Raw genomic sequence first — 25771 nt, 5'->3', positions numbered from 1 at the left:
AGGAGTAGCAAGAGAGAGAAGATTAACCTAGATAATCAAGAGACTAATAACACTGATAGATTTGTGATCTTGGATTTATTATGCAAGGTGAAGGGGAAATTGAAGAAGATGTATTACATAGAATTAAGACAGGTTGGGTAAATTGGAGGAGTGCGTCAGGTGTGTTGTGTGACTGTAGAATATCTTTAAAATTAAAAGGAAAGTTTTATAAGACGACTATAAGGCCAACTATGCTTTATGGTTCAAAATGATGGGCAACTAAGAAACAACATATACAAAGAATGAAAGTTGTTGAGGTGCGTATGCTGAGTGGATGTGTGGTTTAACATTAAAAGATAAAGTAAGAAATGAACATATACACAAAAATTTAGGCATAGTACCGGTTGAAAACAAGATAACGGAGGGACAACTTAAATGGTTTGGGCATTTAAACGCAAGCCTAGTAGAGCACCTGTGAGGAGGAGTGAGTTAGTTATGGCTTTTGGCATGAAAAGGGGTAGGAGTAGGCCTAAAATTACTTGGAATGAGGTAGTGACGAAGGATTTAATAGCCTTTAATCTAATGGAGGAAAATGTTTTGGATCGGGTGAATTGGCGGAAAAGGATTTATGTAGTCGACCCCACCAAGTGGGACTTAAGGCTTGCTGTTGTTGTTGTGTCGGTGTAGTAGATAATAGGAAGTTAAAAATATTTACTTTAATTTTAAATGTGTGCCTCACTTTATTATTTTTTAGGGGATAATGGGAGTTAAAAATATAGTGGGAAGTTAAAAAGATTTTTTTTTAAAAAATTTTAAAATAAAATTTTATATTAAATTTACTTATATGTCCATAATTTGTAAATACTGTAATTATAAGAGAACTTGTAAATTTAGGATGTTTTTGGAAAGATGATTGAAAACTGATCAGGCTTTCTATAATTAATAGTAGAGATAAAACACATCAATGAAAGCATCATCCATTTGAAGTTTTCATGAACATCTTTCTGGTTTACCCATTTATATCCACACAATGAGACATTTACCAATATATAAAAAACAATTAGTTATGAAAAAAAATAAAACATGTAACTTAATGTGAGATAGATATAATAAGTTGGAGTCATAAAACACAAACATGACCATTTTTTTTATAATAATAAATAAACTAAAAAAAAATTCGAATAACAAGTTACAAAAACAGAACAGGATACAACATGCTGGGATGCTCTTTGTTTGTGTGTTAAGAGAGCAATATGGCTGAGTGCAACCAATGATAGGAAATTGCTTCTTTAGTACACTAAAAGCTCTCTCAATTGCATTTATTAAAGAAGAATGACGAAGATTAAATAGTTCACGAGGATTTTATGGTGGTTGATTTGAGTTCTCTTTCAAATGGTAGCAGACTCTCTATAAGGAGCGACAAGATAACTCCAAAGCATATACTTCGTGGGACAAGATAATATTTACCTGTTAAAAATCGTGATCATTTATGTAAAATTGTAAATGATCAAAATGCATTTAAATGTTATTTTTTTGAAAAATACCTGGAGGAATCTTGAGACTATCTTCTCTTGCAAGTGCATTTTTTATTATACCTTCCCATCCACGTAAAGCATAGGTGAATTTTAAATCAAAGGAACTTTCTGCCAGAACATTTTGTGTTGGATAACCTTTCCTATCATAATTCCTTGGTGCATCCTTGTTAGACACTTTTACGCGAGCATATGCTCCATAAAGTGCCCCTATGCATTCTTGTCAAATGTGTATTCATGCTATGCAACCTTTTACGACTAAATTTAGCTAAGAAGTTAAACTTGTAAACATGGATGGCACCTATAACTATTTTTAATTTCTGGAGGGATTTCCAATCCACTAGGTTGGTGAAGAAATTGGTCCTCCCATGAGATTATTACTTATAAAACTCTACGAAAATGTGGACCCCCCAAAGCGACGGGAGAAAAATATCATTGTACCATTCTTTACAAGTTTACATTATGTGACAATATGTGAAGAAACTCCACCACTTCGTCTCCAATGGTCACCGTTTTATAGGTCGGAGACCCATTATTTTCCTGTATCTCACAAACTTAAAAATGCTTCAGGTCCTATTTGGATATGTTAGGACAACTACTTTCATTCTTTATTTGTTCCATCAGTTCATCTCTCATTTTATTTTTTATTTTTTTTATGACTAAACTACCAATACTCGCAGAACAAATAACTTGAGCAGGGGCAAATCATTGTGTTCAATCCCACTCTGCTAAAAGGTTTATTTTTTATGCCCATCCATATATATATATATATATATATACATCACATTCCTTTTTCATTGAACTCACATAATCATAGCAGATCAACATAACAAATGCATATAACAAATTTATACACACATGTATAGAATATATGCGGCCGCAGGTTCATATAACAGATTCATGGATTCATATATAATTATATATAGATAATGTCTACAAATAAAAAATATATATATGTATACATACATATATATATATATATATATATGTGTGTGTGTGTGTGTGTGTGCGTGCGCGTGTGTGTGTGTGTGTGTGTTTGTAAACAAGAATTAGACACACCAGGATATATATCATATTATAACACACACACACACACACACCAATTAATTGATTCATCATTCATGCATGTTCGTGGATTCATGCAATAGCCCAGCATCTCATAAACACATTGGCATACCTGTGAACAAGGATGCAGATGATGTGCTGTGGGGAGAGAGATGATGTGCTGTGCACAGAGAGGATGTGCTGTGAGGGAGATAAGAACTGCTCTTTTGAAGGAAGACACTGTGGTTTCTGGAGGGATTCATTTGATATGGGAGGGAATGGAATTAATAAATAAAAGCCCTGGGCTATAGAAGTAATTACATATATTTTGTTTTGAATGGGGCATTGTTGACATTTTAAGAAAAGCATTACAAAGCTGATTTTTTCTCTCCAAATCTCTTCACTTTTGGAGAGATTCAAAAACGTGCAGTCCTCCCCTTTTAACTTCATTTCTCTCCATTCAGTTTAAGAAAAGGAAGTGTTTCCTTTCTTTTCTTCTCTCCAAACTATTCAATCCAAACAAAGTGTTATGATATTTTCGAATGAAAATTGGGAAGCACAACTGAATGGTGTAGTTGCACTAGAGTCAGATAAGTGTAGTTTCAGAATTTTTATTTTTATTCTTTTTCTCTTTTATGCATGTTTTTCTACTTCAAGCTTGATTTTGATAAGAGTTGTGTGAATATTATGGATTCATGTGGTATTTCACATGCATTCATTGCAATTTTTTTCCTTCCTGGAAAAATGAAAAGGAAAAGCACTTGACTACAGAATAGGGAGAAAAAGGAATCATACAAACAAATGCAAAATTTAAACCACACATGTGATGCTCTCCAATCATTTTGCAAGTCACTCGGGAAATATCTCAAAATATATTATGAGCAACAGCCCAAAGAGATGTCAGGAAAATCACTCTATCAGAGTCGGTCCTCAGAGATTCTGTGAATTTTCCCATCCTGTAGAACCCCAAACCCAAGGACAGCAAACGAAGCATATGGTTGTAACACCTCTTCTTACTTTTACTAAAATGTTGGATTTCACCTGCACAAAATCTCTCCTACAAAACAGACTCACTGACCTATTGCAAAAGGAAAATTATTCAAACAGCCTACAAGGGAGTTGAATCGCTGTAAGATGATGAAGTAACAATGTTCGCTATCTCATTTGATGCATGACACATGACACAAGTGTCTGGATGGAGCACATCGTTAGGCATCTTCAACTGCAACACGCCATTAGCATTAGTTTAGAACCAAGGTCCAATGGAATGCCTTTATTTTCCCAGACACTTCTCTGATTCTGAATGCATTTTGTTTCTTTATTGACCGACTGTTTTCAGTGCAATTAGGAAAAAAAGGTGTTATTTCTTATTCTTTTGTCATTGGAAATATAAAGATCTATTTAATGAAAATTCCTCTATCATTTTTGCTCACACATTTAACTCATTGCCTTTATTTTTTCTTTTTAGTTCTTTCTAGTTAACACCTTTTGAGGGGTTGGATTAAGGTATTTTGCATCTGTGTCTGATTACTGAATACTCTAGAATGCATAAGTAAATCCCTTGGGTTTAAATTTGAATTTCTCCTATTACTTTATGCATCAAAATATATTACATGATTTCACATTCCAGTTTACTTGTACTTCTCGTTTGTTCTGGTATTTATTCACGAGGCTGATGTGCAGGAGGATCCTGTGCTTTTAGTTCCAGAGGATACAAATCAGAAGCCTTATGTTGCAATTATCAAGGTGATTGCATTATCAAAACGCTTGTATTACTTTTTGTATTCTTGACTTATCACTTGAGTAGAATAAATGCATCTCATGCTAGCACAGAATTGCACTCCAATTCTTGAGGAAGGTTTGGTTTGATTGCTATACTACAATTTCACCATCTGAGGGGATCCAAATAAAAGTTTCTCTTCAAAAAATTTAGAAGTTTTATTTTGAAACTTGTTGGTAGTTTGAATTATGTATGAATTGGAAATATATATTGAGGAAGCCTTTTAATGCTTATATAGCTTCATCCTTCAATTGTGGCCTTTTTGCACGAGCCCCTAAAGCTGGTCTAGCGTAGGATGAAAGCATAGGGTCTAGATTATTAACAGCAGAGGAGTTTAATCCTGTCCTAGATCAATTTCAGCATTTTCTGCGAATGGGGATAAAGGAAAACTGAATTTTATCAATCAAGTGGTTAAGACAGCGGTGGCCTTACAAGACTATTTTAGTTTCCAAAACCTATAAAGTCAATGCCCCTCTAGACAACTCATAAGATCCCCAAAAAAATGAAATTAAGTGTAAAATTACAAAATATAGTTACTAGTAAAATTTCAAAAAATTTGACATCATTTTGATATGAAATGAAAATAATCCAAAATAGAAAATTGCTTAAAATAGAAAAAAAAAAAAATGCCAGTAAGCTGTTGAAACTACCATATTTAAGGCTCAAAATGGACCCGGATCTTGTAAATGAAACTAACCATGCATGGGGCTTGTCTAGGGCTTTCAGTGCATCTGCTGTCTAACTCTTCCTGTATCAAAAGTTATGACCTTGATATACTACCTCTTGCAGGAAGCTTCTTGCAATCCTTCTGATCAAGGTGTGATGTTCGACCTGTTCTACATCATGCTCACAACAATTTTCCTGACACTTTACTATATTCTTCCCCTGTACTCCCCAAGAACTTTTTTTTTCTCAATTAACAAATGAATTTATTAAGGAAGAAACTTTCCTTCCTTCAAACTTATGCTTCTGCCTTTGAATGAACTGTGTATAATTGGTCATTTTTTAAGTTCCATTAAAAAAATGCTTATCGTATTAGGATATTCTGCAAATGATCATATAATGACTTAATGATTGAGATGTTGGCAGCTTCTGCTGGCTAAAATGTCAAAAGACAAAATCATTCTCAAGAAATTTAATCTTATTTTATGTCGAGAACAGATTGATTTTCAACTAAACCTTCATTTCATCCTGTGCCTATGATCTTGTTATTAATTAGTCATAGTTATTACTACTTTGAGTTATGCATTGCACTTGTCTGGGATTCCTTTTTTGATTGAGAAATTGTGAAAGCTCCATCTAGGGATGGACTTTAGATGCGCTTCTTTGAAGAATTTCTACTATTTGTTCATTTGTTTGTGTGCTTTTCTTGAACCTATGATGTTCTTTGTTTGTTAGGATATTAGTCAGACCAGAGATGGGAGCTTGATGGTAAGTGGACAGTGGTTTTATCGTCCTGAGGAAGCGGAGAGAAGAGGAGGTGGAAGCTGGCAATCACGTGACACAAGGGAGTTGTTCTATAGTTTTCACCGTGATGAGGTTCCAGCAGAATCTGTGATGCACAAGTGTGTTGTGCATTTTATACCTTTAGACAAGCAGCTTCCAAATCGAAAACAGCATCCTGGTTTTATAGTGCAAAAGGTGTATGATACTGTGGAACGAAAACTTTGGAGACTAACTGATAAAGACTATGAAGATAGTAAACAACATGAAATTGATCTTCTTGTTCAGAAAACTCGGGCACGTTTGGGGGAGCTTGCTGACATTGAGATTGATGATGCTGCAGTTGAGCCAGAAGATTCATCGAAGAATAAAAAATTCCTTAGAAAAAAGAACATGTCACCTATTGATGTTTCAAGGGATGAGGAAGCAGCTACCAGGTCTGATCAGCATCTCAAAGCAGAAACACCTGGTAGCTGTACAAGTAATGCCTCGGAATACTATACCATTTTAGTAAACTTTAATGCATTAACCGGAGAAACACAACGCGACAAATGGTTGGAGAAGCTTCTCCAAGGAATTCAGTTTGTGTGCACTTCCACAGACAACGTGCAGGGGGAGGGTCAAGAAAAGGGTGGATCTAGTAGCATTGCCAATGCAGGAGATAATACTGGCCCAGAAAGTGCAAACAGATCTCAAGAGAAGCGCTTAAAGGTGCAGACTGTATATATGTATATATTTTTTTATATTTTTACATGGCATGGAAAGACTTGATATCATGGTAAATATTAAAGAAATATTTTTTAGTCTGTGGTGGCCATTGGAATTAGAGGACCAAGTGTTTTACTGTATTTTATGGTGGAGATGTTTGAATCAGTTGCCTTTCCCAGGGTGAAGGATCTTTTTGCTGGCCAGATTCTGCTGTTCCAGCAGTAACTGCTCTGGAGAAAGCCTCACATGATGCTTTTTCCCTGGATTTTCAGAAGTACAATCAAAAGATGCGACAACTGGTGTTCAATCTCAAGGTTAGAAGGCCATCTGTCCTTACAGTCCAGTGTGAATTTATTGTTTTGTAACATCAAGCTGACTAAATGTGAAACATAGTGGTTAAAAATTACGTCTTCAAGTCACAACCACCTCCACATTCTAGGGGCCTAGGCATTGGATCTATAAAACCCTATTCTCTCTCTTGCTTGCATTAATTGTATCCTATGTTACTATTTCTCCTAAGTCTTTTTCTTCCTAAACTATTTGATAGTTATTATGTAGTGTAATTATCTGAAGAAAAAAGGAATAAAAGATGCAATGTCAAATGTTAACATGAAAGGCTTGTTAACTTATGACTGATTTGGGGCTGTCTAAAAATTATTTTTTTTGCCTTTATTTTGGTAACATATAAACACTAAGAAAATATTATGAAAATATATCTGTGATTGTGCAAGATTCCCTTTTCATTTTATATAGTGATGATGATGGTCGTGGTGGTGGTGGTGATTATGATGGCGACATTGAGAGACTGAACATGAAGTCATATTTTGAGGATATTTTTGGAGCTAGGTTGTTCTATTATTGCATAATATGCACAACATGCATGTACTTTCCACATGGCTCTTTTATTAAGGGTCCTATTAAGGAATACCCCTTGAGCATTGGTCAAAATTATTATTTTTTTACATGTCAGAAAAGCTTCTCTGTTACATGTGAAAATTTTGATGCATGATAACATTAAACAGTAAGATGAATGAGTTAGATATACTAAAAGGAGGCTTATTAGGAGGCTTTGTGAAGGCTAACATTTTCCACTAAAAACAAATAAAAAATAATACATCAGTACACAAAATCCTATATCGGCATGTTTGGTTAATGGAATGGAATGAAAATTTGTATGGGAAGCATGACGAAATCAAGTAAAATTTTTTTCATCCCTATGTACCAAACGTGCAGTATGTAGGGAATTAAACATATTAGTAAAAAATAAATTAACTAAATTAAGCAATGATTAAATTCACAAAAGATTAGATATATGGTTATTAGAGTTCTGTAGGGGATTAAATTATTTTATTATGTTTTGTGTTGGATGTGAAAAAAATGAAATTTAAATATTTAATATTAATATAGATGATGTAAAACTTCAATCATTTGTACAAATTTAAATTTCTTAACTTTAATCCAACTAAAAAAATATATTGCATGTGATTATTTTTAGTATAGTGAATCAAACTAATCGAACATTAGGAATGTAATAAGAGTCTATTTGGAGTTAATTTACTTTATAGATTAGATAAAATTTAGTGGTTGTTTGGTCCATTTATAAGATAAATGTTACATCATTAAGGAAAAAGTCAATGATATTTGAATTGAAAAAGATTTAGTACTAATCTATATAAATTTCTATTCTCAAGAAATTAAATTAGCTAAATGTTAGAAATGTAGTAAAAGCTGATTCACAATTAAATTACTTTTACTTTCTCCTAGTTTGGATGTGGCTTAGATAAAACTTAAAAGCCATCAAGTCTACTAATAAAAAAATGTTGTGTGCCATTTTAGATAAAACTAAGGACTTGAAAATGATTTACACTATTCATATATATATATATATATATATATATATGTTTGTGTGTGTAATAAAAAAAAAAAAAAAAAACAAGTATAGATCAAGAACTAGAAACTCCATCAATCAGCAAGGTCTAGTGCAAAATCCCCAGGCCTCTGGATAAAAATTTTAAAAATTTGTATGCTTCCTACTTTGCACTTTAAAGCCCTTGTTTCTTATCGCTCACTCTTTGTCTCTCTCTAACTTCGCCTGTGATGCACTTAGTATCCTAATTTTTCACACACAGCCGATCCCAAGCCTGGGTAAAGGAGGAGGGTTGCGTTAGGTAGTTGACAGCCAGCGTAAAATTTGTCAGATCACTATGATATGAATCCTTCCCGAATATTTGCTGGGGCGTCCCTTATGAGTGACGCGTTGCACTTGAACCACCCGGGTGTAGCAAAAAGTGGGCGAGGGTGGGCTAGGTCGTCGCCCCGAAGCGACGTGCCGTGTCGGTGCCCGGATATGGTGTCAAATATGTGAGGGTTCCTGCTTCATTCTGGACATAGGTAAGTAAAGACGTTAGTTCAGGAAAATAGGATTAGATTAGCAACTTGGAATATAGGGACACTTACGAGTAAAAGTATGGAAATTGTGGATATAATGATTAGAAGAAGAATTAATGTAATTTGCCTTCAAGAAACTAAGTGGGTGGGAGAGAGAGCTAGAGAAATTGATAAATTAGGATTTAAACTTTGGTACATTTGAAATAAAAACATAAGAATAGAGTAGGCATTATTATAGACAAAAGTTTAAAAGATAGCGTTGTGGATGTGACTAGAGTAGGGGATAGAATTATAAAAATCAAGATGGAATTAGGACAAGAAATAATGAATATTATTAGTGCTTATGTTCCTTAAGTCGGCTTAGCAGAAAATCTTAAGAGACAATTTTGGGAAGATATGGATGGTATTATACAAGGCATAGTAGGGACTGAGAAAATATTTATAGGAGGAAATCTAAATGGACACGTTGGAAAAGATAATAAAAATTATGAGAGGATACATGGAGGATATGGATATGGAGACAAAAATGAGTCTGGGGAGATGATATTAGAGTTCGCTATGTCGTATGATTTTAGTATAATGAATCCTTGCTTTAAGAAGAGAGAAGAACACTTAATAACCTTTAAAAGTGGACAAAATAGAAGTCATATAGATTTTTTTTTAACTAGGAGGGTAGATCGTTTATCATGCAAGGATTGTAAAGTTAGTCCAAGTGAAAGCCTAACCACACAACATAGAGTCTTAGTGTTAGATATATGTATTAAAAAATGGAAGAAAAATGATAAAATAAACCAGTGTAAGAGAACTAGATGGTGGAACCTAAAAGGAGAAAATATAATAAAATTTAAAGATAAAATGATCAAAGATGGGGATTGGGCCATAGAGGATGGGATAGATACAAATACTCTTTGGAATAAATTAATTAGCTCTATTAAAAAGATAGCAAAAGAGATTTTAGGCGAATCAAGGGGAAGATTTTTGAATAGCAAAGAGAGTTGGTGGTGGGATAAAAATGTGCAAAAAATCATAAAGACAAAAATAATTTGGTATAAAACATGGCAAAAATGTAGAAACAGAGATAGCTTTGGAAAATATAAGGAGGCAAGAAAAGATGCAAAAAAGACCGTTAGTGAAGCTAAATATAGATCATTTAATAGTTTGTATGATAGATTAGGTACAAAAGAAGGGGAAAGAGATATATTTAAACTTGCTAAAGTTAGAGAAAGGAAGAGTAAGAACTTAGGAAATGTAAAATGTATAAAATGTGAGGATGATATTGTTTTAGTTAAGGACGAAGACATTAAAGAAAAATGGCGAAGTTACTTTAGTAAGTTGTTTAATGAGAACCAAATAGAAGGCTTAAACTTAGAATTGTCAAATGGGGAAAAGATTAAAAATATGAGATTCATTCACAAAATTAGAGTTAACGAAGTTAAGTTTGCACTAAAAAAGATAAAAATGGGAAAGCTATGGGACCAGATAACATCCCAATTGAAGTTTAAAAATGCTTAGGTAATAACGGAATTATATGGTTAACTAATTTATTTAATACCTATATACAAAAATAAAGGAGATATTCAAAATTGTAATAACTATTGTGGAATTAAACTTATGAGTCATATGATGAAACTATAGGAAAGGGTAGTTGAACGAAGATTAAGGTTAGAAACGAAGGTCTCAAAAAATCAATTTGGTTTTATGCCTAAGAGATCTACCAGAAAAGCTATTTATCTTTTAAGAAGATTAATGGAAAAGTTTAGGGAAAAGAAGAGGGACTTGCAAATGATATTTTTATTGACTTTGAGAAAGCCTATGATAGGATACCTAGGAAAGTTCTATGGTGGGTTTTAGAAAAAAAGGGTGTATGTAGTAGGTATACCGATGTCATTAAGGATATGTACGATGAAGTAATGACTAATGTAAGGACTATAGATGAAGAAACTAGAGAATTCCCAATCATCATAGGTGTACATCAAGGATCTACTTTGAGTCCTTATCTTTTTGCTTTAGTGATGGACCAATTGACTAAGAGTATTCAAAAGGAGGTTCCATGGTGTATGTTGTTTGCAGATGATATTGTATTAATATCATGCAAGTTGAATGAGAAATTGAAGATGATGTAATGCATAAGGTTAAAGCAGGTTGGGTAAAATAGAGAAGTACTTTAAGTGTGTTTTGTGATCGTAGAATACCCTTACAATTGAAAGGGAAATTTTATAGGACAGCTATAAGACCAGCTATGCTATATGGAACGGAATGTTGGACGATGAAGAAACATAATATCCAAAAGGTAAAAGTTACCGAGATGAGAATGCTTAGATGGATGAGTAGTATAACATTGAAAGATAAATTAAGGATTGAACATATTCGTGGTAAGTTAGGTGTAGCTCCTATAAAAGATAAGATAAGGGAGGGATGACTTGGATGGTATGAACACCTGCAACGTAGGCCCATAGTGCACTTGTGAGGAAGAGTGAATTAGTTACTGTGTGGGGTAGTAGAAGGGGTAGGGGTAGACCTAAAATAACTTGGGAGGAGATAGTGAGTAAGGATTTAATATTCTTGAATCTATCAAAAGAGATGGTCCATGATCGCATAAATTGGTGAAAAAGTATTCATATAGCCGACCCCACCTAGTGGGACTAAGGCTTGGTTTTGTTGTTGTTGTTGTACTCTCTGTCTCTGTCTCCCTCCTGCCCCAACCTTTCCTTTTCCATATCTCCCCAGTCCTCACTAAACTCACAGTGAAGCGGAATGAAACATGACTTCTCAACTTCTTGCACGGAAAGCACCTGTTTGCCAACTACACTTCTCTTCCGTAGACTGTTACCTGATGACCTGATATGATAGTATCCCTGAATAACCAGCTGATAAGAAAAATGATGAATGTTCTGTGGCATGACCAGATGACTTTCAGTCATTGCCTAAAATAAAAAATGAAAATAAAAACTCCAGATTACCCCAGTACCCACTAAACTTGTAGTGGAGCAGAATGTCCCAAAGGGGTCTCACCTTCTTGCATAGAAAGCAATTGTCTGCCAACACCACACCTCTCTTCCTTAGGCTGTTGGCTGATGACCTGATAGTATTGCCTCCCAAGCCAAAAAAAAAAAAGGCTCTTGTGACTACTTTTGGTTAATGTTACTATTTTAATATATTTCTCTTGCGATCTCCTGAAAAAATATTAATACTTTGATACTCTTTGCATTTATTGCATTTTCAGTTGTCATATTAAAGGTCAGACCAATGCATTAAATGTAAGTATATTTCCAAAAATAGCTCCTTAAACCAGTGTCCCCAGTTGATATAAAAATGTAGGATAACAAATTAACAATGTTCTACCGTCAGTGCGAACTGCTTTTATATATGCTTGTATGAACACAAACGCATAGGGTCCAACTCTAATAAATTTTTTTCAAAAATAAATATTTGGCAGAACAGTGCACTATTAGCCAGGCGTATGCTAAACGGAGAGTTGGAGCCTTCAAAAATACTGAACATGTCTCCCAGTGAGTTAAAGGTATGGCTTCTATTGTGCTTTTGCTATTTTTTATGGCAAATATTTTGCTGAATCTTAGGTGTGAATTGTTACTCATTTAAGTTCTATCCTTTTGCTTAGCTTTGTTTAATGGCCAAGGACATGATTCATTACTTGGACAACTATAATACTATCACCTGTTTTTCTTTAACAGAAAAAGTGTTAATCTTATGCCTATATGCTTCAATTGTATTTAACGTAAATGGCTGCAAGTTTGCCCAAGGGACTGAATTATGTCCTGGACATGCACAATTTATTGACTTTTTCTAAATGGAAATTGACATGGTCGTGCCACTGATTTGTCTGTATGTTTCTAAAATTATCAAACTTCTTGGTAATCTCATGACTCAAACCAATAAGCATCTCATCTAATTTCCTGGCATTTGTTTTATTATTACCTGAATCCTTCAAAGTTAATTTGGTTTGGTCTGCAAACATTTTAGTCTTTTTGTTTGGCCTGCATGCAATGTGATGAAAATCCTAATTTTGTGTTTGAACTGAAATTATGGTGGGTTAACTTTTGCTAATTTACCAATTTTTTTTTTCTTTTCTTTAAGGGACTGAGATTGTTTTTTAATTTTTAACTACATTCTCTCATAGTTGTTGGAACTCTTGTTAGTCTACAACTTTAACCCCCATTCTGTGCCACTCACTGCGCAGCCATTTTAAAAATAATATTTTTTTTTGGTGGAAAGAAACCCCCAAGAGTCTGTTTGAACTGATGAACACTGAACAGCTTAAGTTGTTTGGCAAACATTTGAATATGTTTTTTATTAAGAATATAAAGAACTATAGAAAATAAAACCATAGAAATTTTCATATCACAAAAATAAATTTTCATGCAATTTTTACTTTTTAGATAAAATATACTGATCACAAAAATAAAAATGAATTTTAATTATAGATAAAATTAACACACACAAATAAGGTTTTGTGAGAAAAAAATCAATCATATTACAGATCAATTGTAAAAAAATGCAGATTTATAAGACAGAGGAAGAGCCATCCAATATGGAGATAGCAGTCGTTATCCGTAGAGCGGGGGAGAGAGAATGGGGTCGTATCGTGTGTGCATGCACGCAGAGAGTGAGAGAGGAAGGGATTGAGGGAGGGATATACTAATTTAGAGGTGGTCAGAGCTTATTTAGAGTCATTGCCAAATGGGACAAGTTTCACTCATTGATGGTATGTTTGGTTGGTGGAATACCTATTCCTATGAATATGATGGAATGTAATAAATATTGTAGAGGGATATGCTAATTTAGAAAGGAGTCACCAATGAAAGAGTTTGTGTTATTCCATCCAGCATGGAATGGGATAGGAATAGACATTCCTGTGCAAAAATTTAGGAATAGTAATTTTTTTTTTGATGACGAAGAAATTTATTAAGAAATAGAAGAGAAAAAGTAGAGCTTAGGAGAGGATAAGAAATCGTCATAGTTAGAAAAGAAAAAACAAAAAGGAAAAAAGAGAAGAAAATAAGAACAACACTAAACCTAGCAAACTGTAAATCAAAAAACCCCTCTTCAGGCCCTTCTCATCATAATTGACAGAACTCTATAAAGTTGCCAATTCACGCTGACCTTTCTTCAAATTTTCTTTTAGCATTATCCAAACGAACCTCATTACCTTCAGGATCAACCAAACTCAGATTCATCCTATCCAGTGACTTTGAAACTTCTACATCCTTTCCTTTAAACTCCTCAATGGTTAGGGAGAATTCTGACCCTACATTGATTACTCCCTATCAAATCATTACCCAAACTCCCCTTCTCAAATATAGAAACATCCTTCAAACGTTCCAGTGGAGGGGGCACATAAGAAAGATCCTCAGAAATTCATAAGAATCTGAATCATGACCAAATTGATCATTGAATTCATCCAACAATAGTCCACTATCACAATTGTCTTTCATTCCTTTCGCAATTTTCTGCTGTGTTGGAAAAAGAGGATCAAAATCGTTTTCAAAAATTCAATCTCGAAGCTTCTGTTCAGCAAAGAGCAGTGGCTTACTGCGTTTACTCGTTGGCATAGTGGATTGTTGCAAATGAGTTTAATGTAATTTTTGATTTTTGTGACACCCTACAGGGTGATTGATTTCTTCTATTACAGTTTGGCATTCCGTTGATGCCCTTCTTACCGATGAGAAAAGAACCATAGTTCACAATCACAGGCACACTCACTGTCATTGCCTGAATTGTCACCCCATTTGCTTTCCTTTTCAAACTGATTTTCCCTTTGTCCTTCTTTAAAGACTGACTGAGAGTAGCATTGAGATTCTTCAAAAAAAAAAATTCCCTGCAGAATCTCTTTTTTAAGAAATTTCCATTCCTGCTGGTTTTAGGTCATCGATTATTAAAAAAAATCCCTTCCCATCGGTCTCTCCCACATCTTTGATGGAAGCATATATACCTTTGTTTCATCATTCCTTGTTGATTCCTTGTTATGGATTCATAAGAACTTTTACATTGTTGTTTGCTTTATGATAACAATTTTTTTGGGTGTAAACTATCATCTTTTTTTCCTTAGTAGGCAAAGAAGTATTTTATGGAAGAAGAAAAGAGAAATTATTATGTAAGGGAGGACAAGAAATCTTCCAAAAAAAAAAAAAAAAAGCCATAACAAGGGAAAAACAAAAAGGAAAAGAGGGAAAGACACTAACAGAACCTAATTAAAAAGAAACCCTCTTTAATCCCTTGCCATCATAATTAACGGAAGGCTTCAAGTTTGCTAATTTCCATTGGCTTTCTTCACCTTTCTAGCACCACGATTCAAACGAACTTCTTTTCTTCCTAAACCAGACAACCATACTTCCGTCTTGTACAAAATTTTTTGGGCTTCTACAACCTTCCCGTTAAATTCCTCCATAGGAATTTAATGGCAAAATCCCATCCACACACCATTGCTCTTTTCGGAGACCATTTTTATCAAAATAGGAACTCCCTCCAATTGCTCCATTGGAGATGGTGGCGCATTTGATAGATCCCCAGGTAAATAAGATGAATCAGACATATGCCCCTATTGGTCCTGAATTTCATCCATTAATAGATTGTCATCAGATGCAAATTTGCTAGTGACACTTTCATCCTTTGACATATTTTTCCATTACTTTTTTCTCCTTCCCTTTAATATTCTTTCCTTTCAGACGCCTTTTTCTGTATATTATCATTCCATTCTCTGGTTAAACTTTCCGCATACCAAACGCAACCCTATGAGCAATCAAACATTTCCTAATAGTTTGGACATGTTCACAAACTCTGTAGCAAGGACTTATTGAGAAATATGAAGAGACTAGACATTCAAAGGTATTTGATTCTTTGGTTTACATGGTCATACAGTTGGGTGATTTTTGTGGTATGTTGTGCTTATTTCTTGAAGAGCTTGGATCGGTGGGGGGTAAACTTTGGATGTTTTGGGAAGAAGAAGTGCACTTTGAGTTACAACATATGCCTGATCAAGTTATTTCGAGTATTTTTAGTTTTGTGGACCAGAATTTCTTGGCTTCATTTGTTTATGCTAAATGTTGTCAAACAGATCGGCGGGAACTTTGGAATGATTTGGAGTTTGTAAAGAGGGATGATTTCTTTCCCTTGGTTAGTGGCAGGAGATTTTAATATCATTTGCTCATATATGGAACGTATTGGTGGTCATACGAGACCGTTATCGGTTATGGAGGAATTTAATACTTGTTTGGACAACTGTGGTCTTATGGATTTGGTTGTTACTGGTAGCAACATGTCTCGGTGTAATGGTTACAATGGAAATTCTCGGAGTTGGGCAAAATTGGATAGGGTCCTCTATAATTCGACTCTTCTTCAATCTTTACTAAATATTTATTTTGAGTATGGAAATAGGAGGACTTCAGATCATAATTCATTGATTATTCGGTTTTATAGAAATTTGCATCGGTATGGTCCTTCTCCCTTCAAGTATCAAAATATGTGGAGCACTCATCTGTTTTTTAAGTTTTGCGTGGAGGAAGCTTAGAGGGAGGAATCCCATGGCACGAGTTTAGTTAGATTTGCTGCTAAATTGAAGCATACAAAAGTTGTAATCCGAAATTGGAACAAGCAGGTATTTGGACTTGTGCATCAGATCATTAAAAAACTGGAGGAAAGTATGGAGGTTCTAGAGGCTCAGCTTCAGGAAGGGTATTCACCAGGAATTGAGGAAGATTTCTTCCTTTCTAAACTCGAGTTGGAAGCTTGGGAAAAGAGGGAGGAGATTCGTATTTCTCAGCTAGCCAAAAAGAAGTGGTTGGAGGCGAGGGATAATAATACGAAGTTCTTTCATGCATTTGTGAACCAAAAGAGAAAGAATGCTATGATTCATTCTTTGAAGCTTTCGAATGGAGAAGTGTTGGATTCTATGGAAGCTGTTCATGAGGGTGCAGTAAGGTATTTTCAAACTTTCTTAAAAGGTGCAGGACCCAGTTGAACAACTTACCTTGATGATATTATATCTCCAATGGTTTATGAAGAGGAGAGTATTGCTCTTTGTCGTGCTCCGTCCGAGGTGGAGGTAAGGGATGTTATTCTTTCTATCCCGAGAGATAGTAGCTCAAGTCTGGATGGCTTTGGTTCGGTTTTTTTCCATGATTGTTGAGATATTGTAAAAGAAGAGATAATCGATGCAGTTAGAGATTTTTTTGCTGGGTCTTCTCTTCTTAGATTTTATTCTGCATCTTACATTGTTTTAATCCCAAAAGTTCAGAATCCCCAGAGTTTTGACAAGTTCAAGCCTATTAGTCTTTGTAGTGTTATCTACAAAATTTTTTCAAAAATTATTGTTGCAAGGATGACAGGTTTATTGTTTGCATTGATTTCTCTGGAGCAGGGATCTTTCATTCCCGGTAGAAGTATATTTGAAAATATTACATTGGCACAAGAAATGGTTCATTCTCTGCATAAGAAGTCTAATTGTGGAAATGTAATGATCAAAGTAGACGTGGCTAAGACTTATGATAGGGTCGATTGGGATTTTTTAAACTTGGTTCTGAAAAGCTTTGGATTCTCCCAAAGATTCTGTGGTTTCGTGGCGAAATGTGTTTTGTCTCCTTGGTTCTCCATTATGATGAATGACACTTATAAAAGTTTCTTTAAACCTTCTCGAGGGCTTTGCCAAGGAGACCCTCTATCTCCTTATATGTTTATTATTTTACAGGAAGTTCTTTCTCGGCTTCTAAAGAAAAATTTTATGGAGAATAAGATAGGGACTTGCTATCATCCTCGTGGGACGCCTTTGGTATCTCACCTACTTTATGCGGATGACATTCTTATTTTTACCAATGGTAAGAGAAGTTCCATTCGAATGCTTATCAAGACTCTTAAGAAATATGAGGATTGGTCTGGCCAAATGACAAATAAAGACAATTCAAGTTTTTTTTTGTCAAAGAGAATTGCTTATGCTGGGAAGCGATCCTTGTTAAGGATGATTGGCTTTGCGGAAGGAGGGTTCCGTGCTACATACTTGGTTGTTCCTTTGGTATCTGGTTGTCTTATGGCCCGTAGTTTAGAGCCTCTAGTTGCTAAATTGAGGAAAAAGATAGCGGGTTGGAAATTTAAGCTTTTATCTTAAGGGGGCCGCTTAGTTTTAATTAAGCATGTATTATCATCAATGGCGGTTCATCAATTGGCGGTAATTGACATTCCAAATATTGTCTTCACATAGTTAAATTCTATGTTATCGAATTTTTTTTGGAGTGGAGTAAATGATAAAAGAAAAAGGAAATGGTGTTCCTGGCCTAATATATGTAAGCCTGTTTGTGAGGGTGGTTTGAGTATTAGGGATTTTGAGAAAGTAAAAAAATCATTGCATATGAAGTTTGTGTGGAGATTGTTAACTATCGATAATTTGTGGACTCAATTCTTTAAGGCCAAGTATTTGAATAATAGTCACCACTTGAGAGAAATAAAGCTAGATAAAGGAATCAGATTTTGGAGATCGATTGCTCATGTGATACCTGAAGTATTAGAGCATGTTCTTGTTCAAATTAAAGAAGGGTTGGCCACTTTCTGGTTTGATCAATGGTTAGCCTCCGGTCCCCTTTGTGCCAAGGTTCAAGAAATCAGAAATCATAAGCTACGAACACGATATTGTTGGGATAGAGATGGGTGGAATGTTGATTTATTAGTGGATCTGTTGGGTGAAGAACATGCTGAGGAAGTAATGAACTTTGCTATTTCTTACAAGGAGGGTCTAGATACAATAATTTGGGAACCTTCAACAGATGGGAAATTTACTACGGCAAGTGCTTGGGAAATTATAAGGGAGCATAAAGAGGAATTCTTAGTTTCAAAATGGATTTGGCATCCTATGTTGCCAAAACGGGTGTCAATTTGTATGTGGAGGTCTTGGTTCGCTTGTCTTCCAGTTGATACTCGTATTCAAGAAGTAGGTGTTCAGATGGCCTTTCGGTGTGATTGTTGTTCATATGCCAAGATTGAATCTCTAGGCCATGTGTTTTGCACGGGATCTTTTGCTCAGGAGGTATGGAAACAAGCAATAGTGGCGTTGGGTGTTAGTTGTTTGGCAATGAATACATGGAAAGCCAGAGTTAATTTCTGGTTTAGTTGTGCAAGACGGGCCTCTCAGTTAGGCATTTTGGTAGGTCTCATACCTAGTCTTATCATTTGGAGACTTTGGACTCATCGATGTAGAGTTAGGATGAAATCAATTCATGATTTGGTGAGAATTGTGTGACTTGATATTAAATATTGGTTGAGATCCATTTTGGACAAGTTAACTAAATGTGCACCTGCTTCTTGCACGGGTATTACAATCCTTCGTGCTTTGGATATTCAAGTAAAAAATGTGAGGGTTCGTCTTCCTCGTGTAGTCAGATGGTGTAAACCTGAGATAGGTTGAGTTAAGTTGAATGTGGATGTTAGCTGTAGAGGTAACCCTGGTAATTGTGGTGGTGGAGGTGTGATAAGAGATGAAAGAGGATTATTCAAAGCAGCTTTTTCCTCATTACTGTGTTATGGAACCAATAATATGACTGAATTGAAAGCGATTATTATAGGGATTAATCTGTACAAAGATCTTAGATTTGATCAAGTGGAGATTGCCTGTGACTTTGCTTTGTTGGTTCAGTGGATCAATTCTGGGAAGTGTTTGACTTGGAACTTATGGGAATTGTGGGAAGAGCTTGTGTTAGCATTGAGAGACATACATTACAAAGTCGCACATGCTTATAGGGAGCCGAATCAAGGTGCGGATTTCTTTGTCAAGTAGGGTGAATTTGGTATATCTCGATCATATAATTGCTAGGATGAGCTTCCACAGCAAGTCAGGGGAATGATTCGATTGGATTTGTTGGGATTTCCTTCCTTGCGGTCTTGATGCTTTGTGTTGGTGTTTGTGAAGGTTGGAGAGGTTGGTTTATTCCTTGAGATCTTCTGGAGTTTTGTTTGTTTTCCACTTATAGTTGTTTAGTTCTTATTTATTTGTTTGGTTGTTAGTCATTGGTTTATTGGTTTTGAATTAGTTGGTTAAGTCAGTTTTAGATTCTTGGGGTTTGATTTTGTTTTCCCCAAGTCTCAAGGTTGGAACCACGGTAATCATCCATCATAAGTGAGAGGTTTTCTAATAAAGATAGGAGATGCCTCCCTCTTTTTCCAAAAAAAAAGGAAAAAAAAAAGAAAAAAAGAAAAAAAGAAGAAGTGTGTGTGTGTGTGTGTATTATAACTGGATAAAGGTGTAAATTTTGTCAAAGAAATACCCTAAAATGCTCCAGAAGCCAAAGCCCTAAGAGAAGCAAGAGTATCCCATAACAAGCAATGTGTAGCTGTCCAGCAAAAAAAAGATAGTAGGAAGGTGTAGCTTGATCATTGAATGTTAATGGTTATTTTAGTCATTTAGCATTAATAGTATGTGCAAGTGTTATGTTGGTTAGTGTGAGTTAGTAAGGGTATTATGATCATTGACAACTAATTGGCATGTACTTGACATTTATTATAGATAGAGGGAGAGATCTATTGCTGTGATTAGGTCTTTTAATTGACAATATATTTCAACATTGTATTGTAGCAAGATCCGACGTAAACCCTAAGTGCACACCAAAATCAAACCCTAAACCTCAAACTTGCGGCTGTAGAGGGACTATTCACCCCACCAAAAACCAGAAGCAAAGTTCAGGAACTGCTGGAAATCCTGGACACTGCTGCCTTCTCAGAAACTCAAAGAAATCCTTTGTATTTTGCAAAAATAACCTCATAGACACAAACAGAACCTGCTAGTCTACTTATCCGTGAAATTTCATAGCCAGAGAGTGTCCCACGAGTCGCCTTGTGTTGACTGGACGCCAGCTCCTCCGGCTCCACATGCCAGCGCACAAGAGTATTTTGAGCAAGTTTTTTGGCTTTGTTTTTTTGTTATCCAGAATGCTTTGATTTCCTTCATAGACCATAATATCAAGCTGTTGGTCATGTTTTTTGTTCAAAGTTTCAATTTTTTTGATCATTCAATTGTGATCATTCTTTAGTTCTTCTTCAGTTTTATTAAGGTGATCGGTTGATGACTTGTGGCAGTGGCAGTGTAAAAGAAAAAAAAAAAAGGGCAGCCTGGTGTACAAAGATCACGCATACTTATGCAGGTTCGGGGGAAGGGGTGGACCTTGATGGCTCTATAAAATGCAGCCTTACCTTGCCTTTTTCCAAGAGGCTGTTTCCATGCCTCGAACCCGTGACTTACTGTTGCACCTAGGCAGTGGCAGTGTGTGTAACCTAATTTTTGGGAGGCTGTGTGCAGTGCTATGTCCGTTTATTGGAGGCTTGTTCGTGGCTGAATCAGTGATTGACTTGTTTGTGGTTGTTTCGGTTGGTTTGGAACTTCACTTTCAGAATTCCAAGAGCATTTTGTCTGCTGTGTATTTCTGATTTGTGCTGTAGGTTGTGTATGTGTTGGGATGGCACCCTGAAATCCGGAAAGTGTGTTCCCCTCGTCAGGCTCTTGTTTAGGTGAACAACATACTATAACTATCTTAGAGGTTGAATATTCAGGGTTCCTATAGTATCAATCATCCCAACAAGCGTCTCATCACATTGCATCTTTTGCTTAGAAGGGTAACCCAACACTCTGTATGTCGTTTGGTATCTCTCCTACTAGCACTAGTCCTTAGATTATTGACTTTGCTCCTACCGGCCATATGACAGGTGTCACCAACTTCTTTTCTACCCTACAGTATTCTAAAAGTCTACCAGAGGTTACTCATGTTGATGGGTCTATTACTATAGTTAAGGGGATAGGAAAAGTAAACCCTACTTTATTTTGTACATTCCCAAATCTCCTTTCAATCTCATGTCTGTTAGTAAAATACAATGTCACTAAATTGTTCTGTAATCTTTTTCTTGATTTTGTCATTATTCATGATCTGAAGACAGGGAAGATGATTGGCATAGGAGGTGAGGCAAGTGGACTTTACTACTTTGAGTCGCTCCCTCCTCCTATTGCTTGCACTGTTGCTGCTAGCCTGCTATACCACATCAAATCCATTGTCACCTTGGTCATTCGTCATTGGACAAGTTAAAGCAGGTAGTTCCTAAGTTGAGTTCTATCTAACCTTGAGTGCGAGTCTTGTCAATTAGGAAAGTATCATCATGTTCCCTTTGCTTTTTGAGCCAATAAACGGACCTTTAGCGCTTTCATATTAGCCCATTTTGATGTTTGGGTTTTCCAACTTTGCGACATTTGTTGACGACTACTCCACAATGACTGAGTTGTATTTAATGAAAGATTGTTCTGAGTTTAATAATTTTTGTGCCTTCTATTCTCAAATAAGGACTTTGTTTGATATGGCAATTGGGATAGTTCATAGTGATAATGCTAAGGAGTACTTCAGTACTCAATTGGCTACCTATATAACTAACTTTGGCATGGTCCATTAGTCATTTTATGCCCACACTCCACAACAAAATGGAATTACAAGGCAGAAAAATAGACATTTTCTTGAAGCTACTTTAGCGTTATTGTATCAAATGAATATACCTAAAGTTTTTTGGATTGATGTCATGCTTAGTCGTTGCGCTGTCATTAATAAAACGCCATCCTCTGCCCTTAGTGGTAAAATCCCTTATTCAACTATCTTCCCTTAGGCCCCTTTGTTCTCACTTGCTCATCTTATATTTGGCTGTGTCCTTTGTCCATCAAGTAAGTCCAGGAACAGATAAGTTGGATCCGTGTGCTATCAAATGTATATTTTTGGGCTATTCTTGTACTCAAAAGGGATATCAATCTTATAGCCTTGTGTCACGAGCTAAGCTTGTTCAGGGCATTATGCTTGCCTGTGATCGCTTGCCTCGTGTGTTTGGGATGGGTTTCCATCATGTAAATATTAGTGTAGGGTTATTTTCCAGTATTTATTTCATTGTAAGCCAAATAAGGCAGTATGACTCCTCGGTCACTTTGATGTTTCCTAGTGCCAGAGTGAGAATAGCCCAGAAAGCTCTTTAGGGGAGGGTGAGTGTTCATCAGTCATTGTAAAACTCACTAGCAATTGTCAACGTGCTTAGCTTACTTGCCTCCCTCGCTAAGTACACCATGTCAATGGAGGATTTGTTAATGAATTACGTTTGCTTCAATGTTTACTGCTTGCTTACCACGACTTTCATGAATTGATTATTGTTTCCGTTGCTATCTAAATGAATGTTAATGAAAGTACTTCGTGGATGTATGTTGGTAAATGATAGGCTGGCTAGTTAAGCAAGAGTGCTTTAGCTAGCGCCGTACGGTCCTTCACAACGGTGTGAAAATAGCCGGACCGTGACACCTTGCTTGACATCGATTCTTTGTTTGTGTTGATTGTTGGCCCAAGTGGCAGTCCAAGAGAAAGGGGGGGGGGGGGTTGTAATGAACTTGATTACACAATTTAAATAAAATTAAACAAAACAAGTAAATGCACAAATATTGAAGCGGTTAAAGTAAGGGAAAGCAGGGATGGAGAAATGCATACTCTTTTTATAGTAGTTCGGCAACCAACTTATATCCACTCTCTCAAGGCAAACCATCTTGAGGTTCCACTATTCCCCTTGTTTTTTGGAGACCCAAGGAAACTAATTACAATCCCATGTTTTCTATGGGGACAAGACAACCAATTACACCTCTTGCTTTAATGGAGGGAAGGAAATCAAATACAAGAAAGCTTAGGAAACAAGAGAGGGGGGGGGGGGTTGTAATGAACTTGATTACACAATTTAAATAAAATTAAACAAAACAAGTAAATGCACAAATATTGAAGCGGTTAAAGTAAGGGAAAGCAGGGATGGAGAAATGCATACTCTTTTTATAGTAGTTCGGCAACCAACTTATATCCACTCTCTCAAGGCAAACCATCTTGAGGTTCCACTATTCCCCTTGTTTTTTGGAGACCCAAGGAAACTAATTACAATCCCATGTTTTCTATGGGGACAAGACAACCAATTACACCTCTTGCTTTAATGGAGGGAAGGAAATCAAATACAAGAAAGCTTAGGAAACAAGAGAGGGGGGGGGGGGGTTGTAATGAACTTGATTACACAATTTAAATAAAATTAAACAAAACAAGTAAATGCACAAATATTGAAGCGGTTAAAGTAAGGGAAAGCAGGGATGGAGAAATGCATACTCTTTTTATAGTAGTTCGGCAACCAACTTACATCCACTCTCTCAAGGCAAACCATCTTGAGGTTCCACTATTCCCCTTGTTTTTTGGAGACCAACGAAACTAATTACAATCCCAGGTTTTCTATGGGGACAAGACAACCAATTACACCTCTTGCTTTAATGGAGGGAAGGAAATCAAATACAAGAAAGCTTAGGAAACAAGTTTCCTTACAAGGAATAATTTTGCAAATGAAGCTCAAAACTAACACTTGAAGAATATTCAAAATATGGCACAAGAGTTTTGATGTTTCTCCTAAAAGTGAGCATTTTAAGTACAAGAGAGATTAAGAGAGAATAAAGAGTTGGGGCACTTGGAAATTTAGTACGAATATCTTCTCTAACGTTCCTTAGGCTTTTGGATTGCCCCTGGCTGCAAAGCCTGATTTGGTCTCCTTTGTTTGCCAATTTTATAGCCTTAATCTATTTGTGTCATGTCTTTAATATTCTTAGAGTTTTACAAGATAAAACACAATACAACTAAGAGAATAAAAGTATAAATAAATAGGATTTTAACCCTTCAAATCTTCTCTCAATTATTCAACTTCAATGACTTCCTGTTGAAAACAACTTAAAGCACAAAGCCATTAGTACGCAATAGTTTGTTATCATCAAAATCAGGTTAATGAAAACTTGGGGCTAACACTGGTGTCACCTTTTTTGAGTCTACACCATACTATTTTGATTCCTTGAGTTTTGTTGAAGTTGATTAGCCCCTTCCTTTGCCTAGCCTTTCTGATCCTAACCTATTATCTTTGCTTAGTCCTCCTACATCTTCATCTAGTTGAAGTCCTTGTCATTACTTGGATGATCCCAATTTTCAATTGTACGCATGGTGGCTCAAAGGAGGAGAGCCTTCTCTGGCTTCCACTTCTACTACACCTCTAGTTCCCTTGTTAGATGATCCTATTTCCGAATATGTTGATCTTCCTATTGTTGTTCAAAAAGGTAAATGCAGTTGTACCCAACATCCATTCTCTAATCTTGTTTGTTATGATTTCTTGTCACTCATATGATTATTTTTTTTAGTACTTTGCCTTCGGTTGCTCTTCCAAAATCTATTTTTGAAGCATTATCCCATTCTAGGTAAAGGAATGCAATGATTGAAAATATGCATGCACTATATGATAGTGATACTTGGGAGTTGATACCTCGTCCTCTTGATGAGCCTAGTTGGTTAATCTAGATGGTTTTGTGGCTCACTTGAATGCTTGCCTTGTTGCTAAGAGATATACTTAGGTGTATGGTTTGGATTATTTAGACACATTCTCCCCACTTGTCAATCTAGCTTCAATATGCTTGTTTTGAAGTGCTTCTTGGGTATATAAGTATCGAGATCTCACATGGGATCTGCCTTGTCACACAGGAAGTATGTTCTTGATCTTTTAGATGAGATGGGCTGTTGGGATCCAAACCTATTGAGGCGTACACCTATGGATCCCAACAGTAAATGCAATTATGGGCGAGTTTTTGCCTAACCTAAGGATGTTACTAGAGACTTGTTGGAAAGTTGAATTATCTCATAGTCACTCCACCAAATATATCTTTTGCAACAAATGTTGTGAATCAGTTTCTTGATTTTCTGACAACAAATTGCTGAGATGCACTAAGTTGCATCTTGAGATATCTCAAAAGCACACTTGGGAGAGGTTCCTTATGTCTGGATTTGGGGCTCACACTTATATTCAAGGATATATAGATGCAAATTGGGCTGGATCACCT

The 25771-nt window shown here is 35.8% G+C and overlaps 1 protein-coding gene across 1 annotated transcript in view; it reads left to right on the top strand.

The window, feature by feature from the left end:
• LOC131164830 (uncharacterized) overlaps positions 1-25771 on the top strand; it is a 45961-nt gene that overhangs the window by 6121 nt on the left and 14069 nt on the right. The window contains exons 2-5 of the mRNA XM_058122326.1: positions 4239-4301; positions 5734-6489; positions 6666-6800; positions 12311-12394. Of these exons, the coding sequence (XP_057978309.1) occupies positions 4239-4301; positions 5734-6489; positions 6666-6800; positions 12311-12394 (1038 nt within the window). The remainder of the gene's footprint in view (positions 1-4238; positions 4302-5733; positions 6490-6665; positions 6801-12310; positions 12395-25771) is intronic.

The sequence above is a fragment of the Malania oleifera genome, chromosome 9 (genome assembly GCF_029873635.1).
Source record: "Malania oleifera isolate guangnan ecotype guangnan chromosome 9, ASM2987363v1, whole genome shotgun sequence".
Taxonomy (NCBI): Eukaryota; Viridiplantae; Streptophyta; class Magnoliopsida; order Santalales; family Ximeniaceae; genus Malania; species Malania oleifera.
The sequence above is the reverse complement of the archived record's forward strand: the minus strand, read 5'-3'. Positions and strand labels throughout refer to the sequence as shown.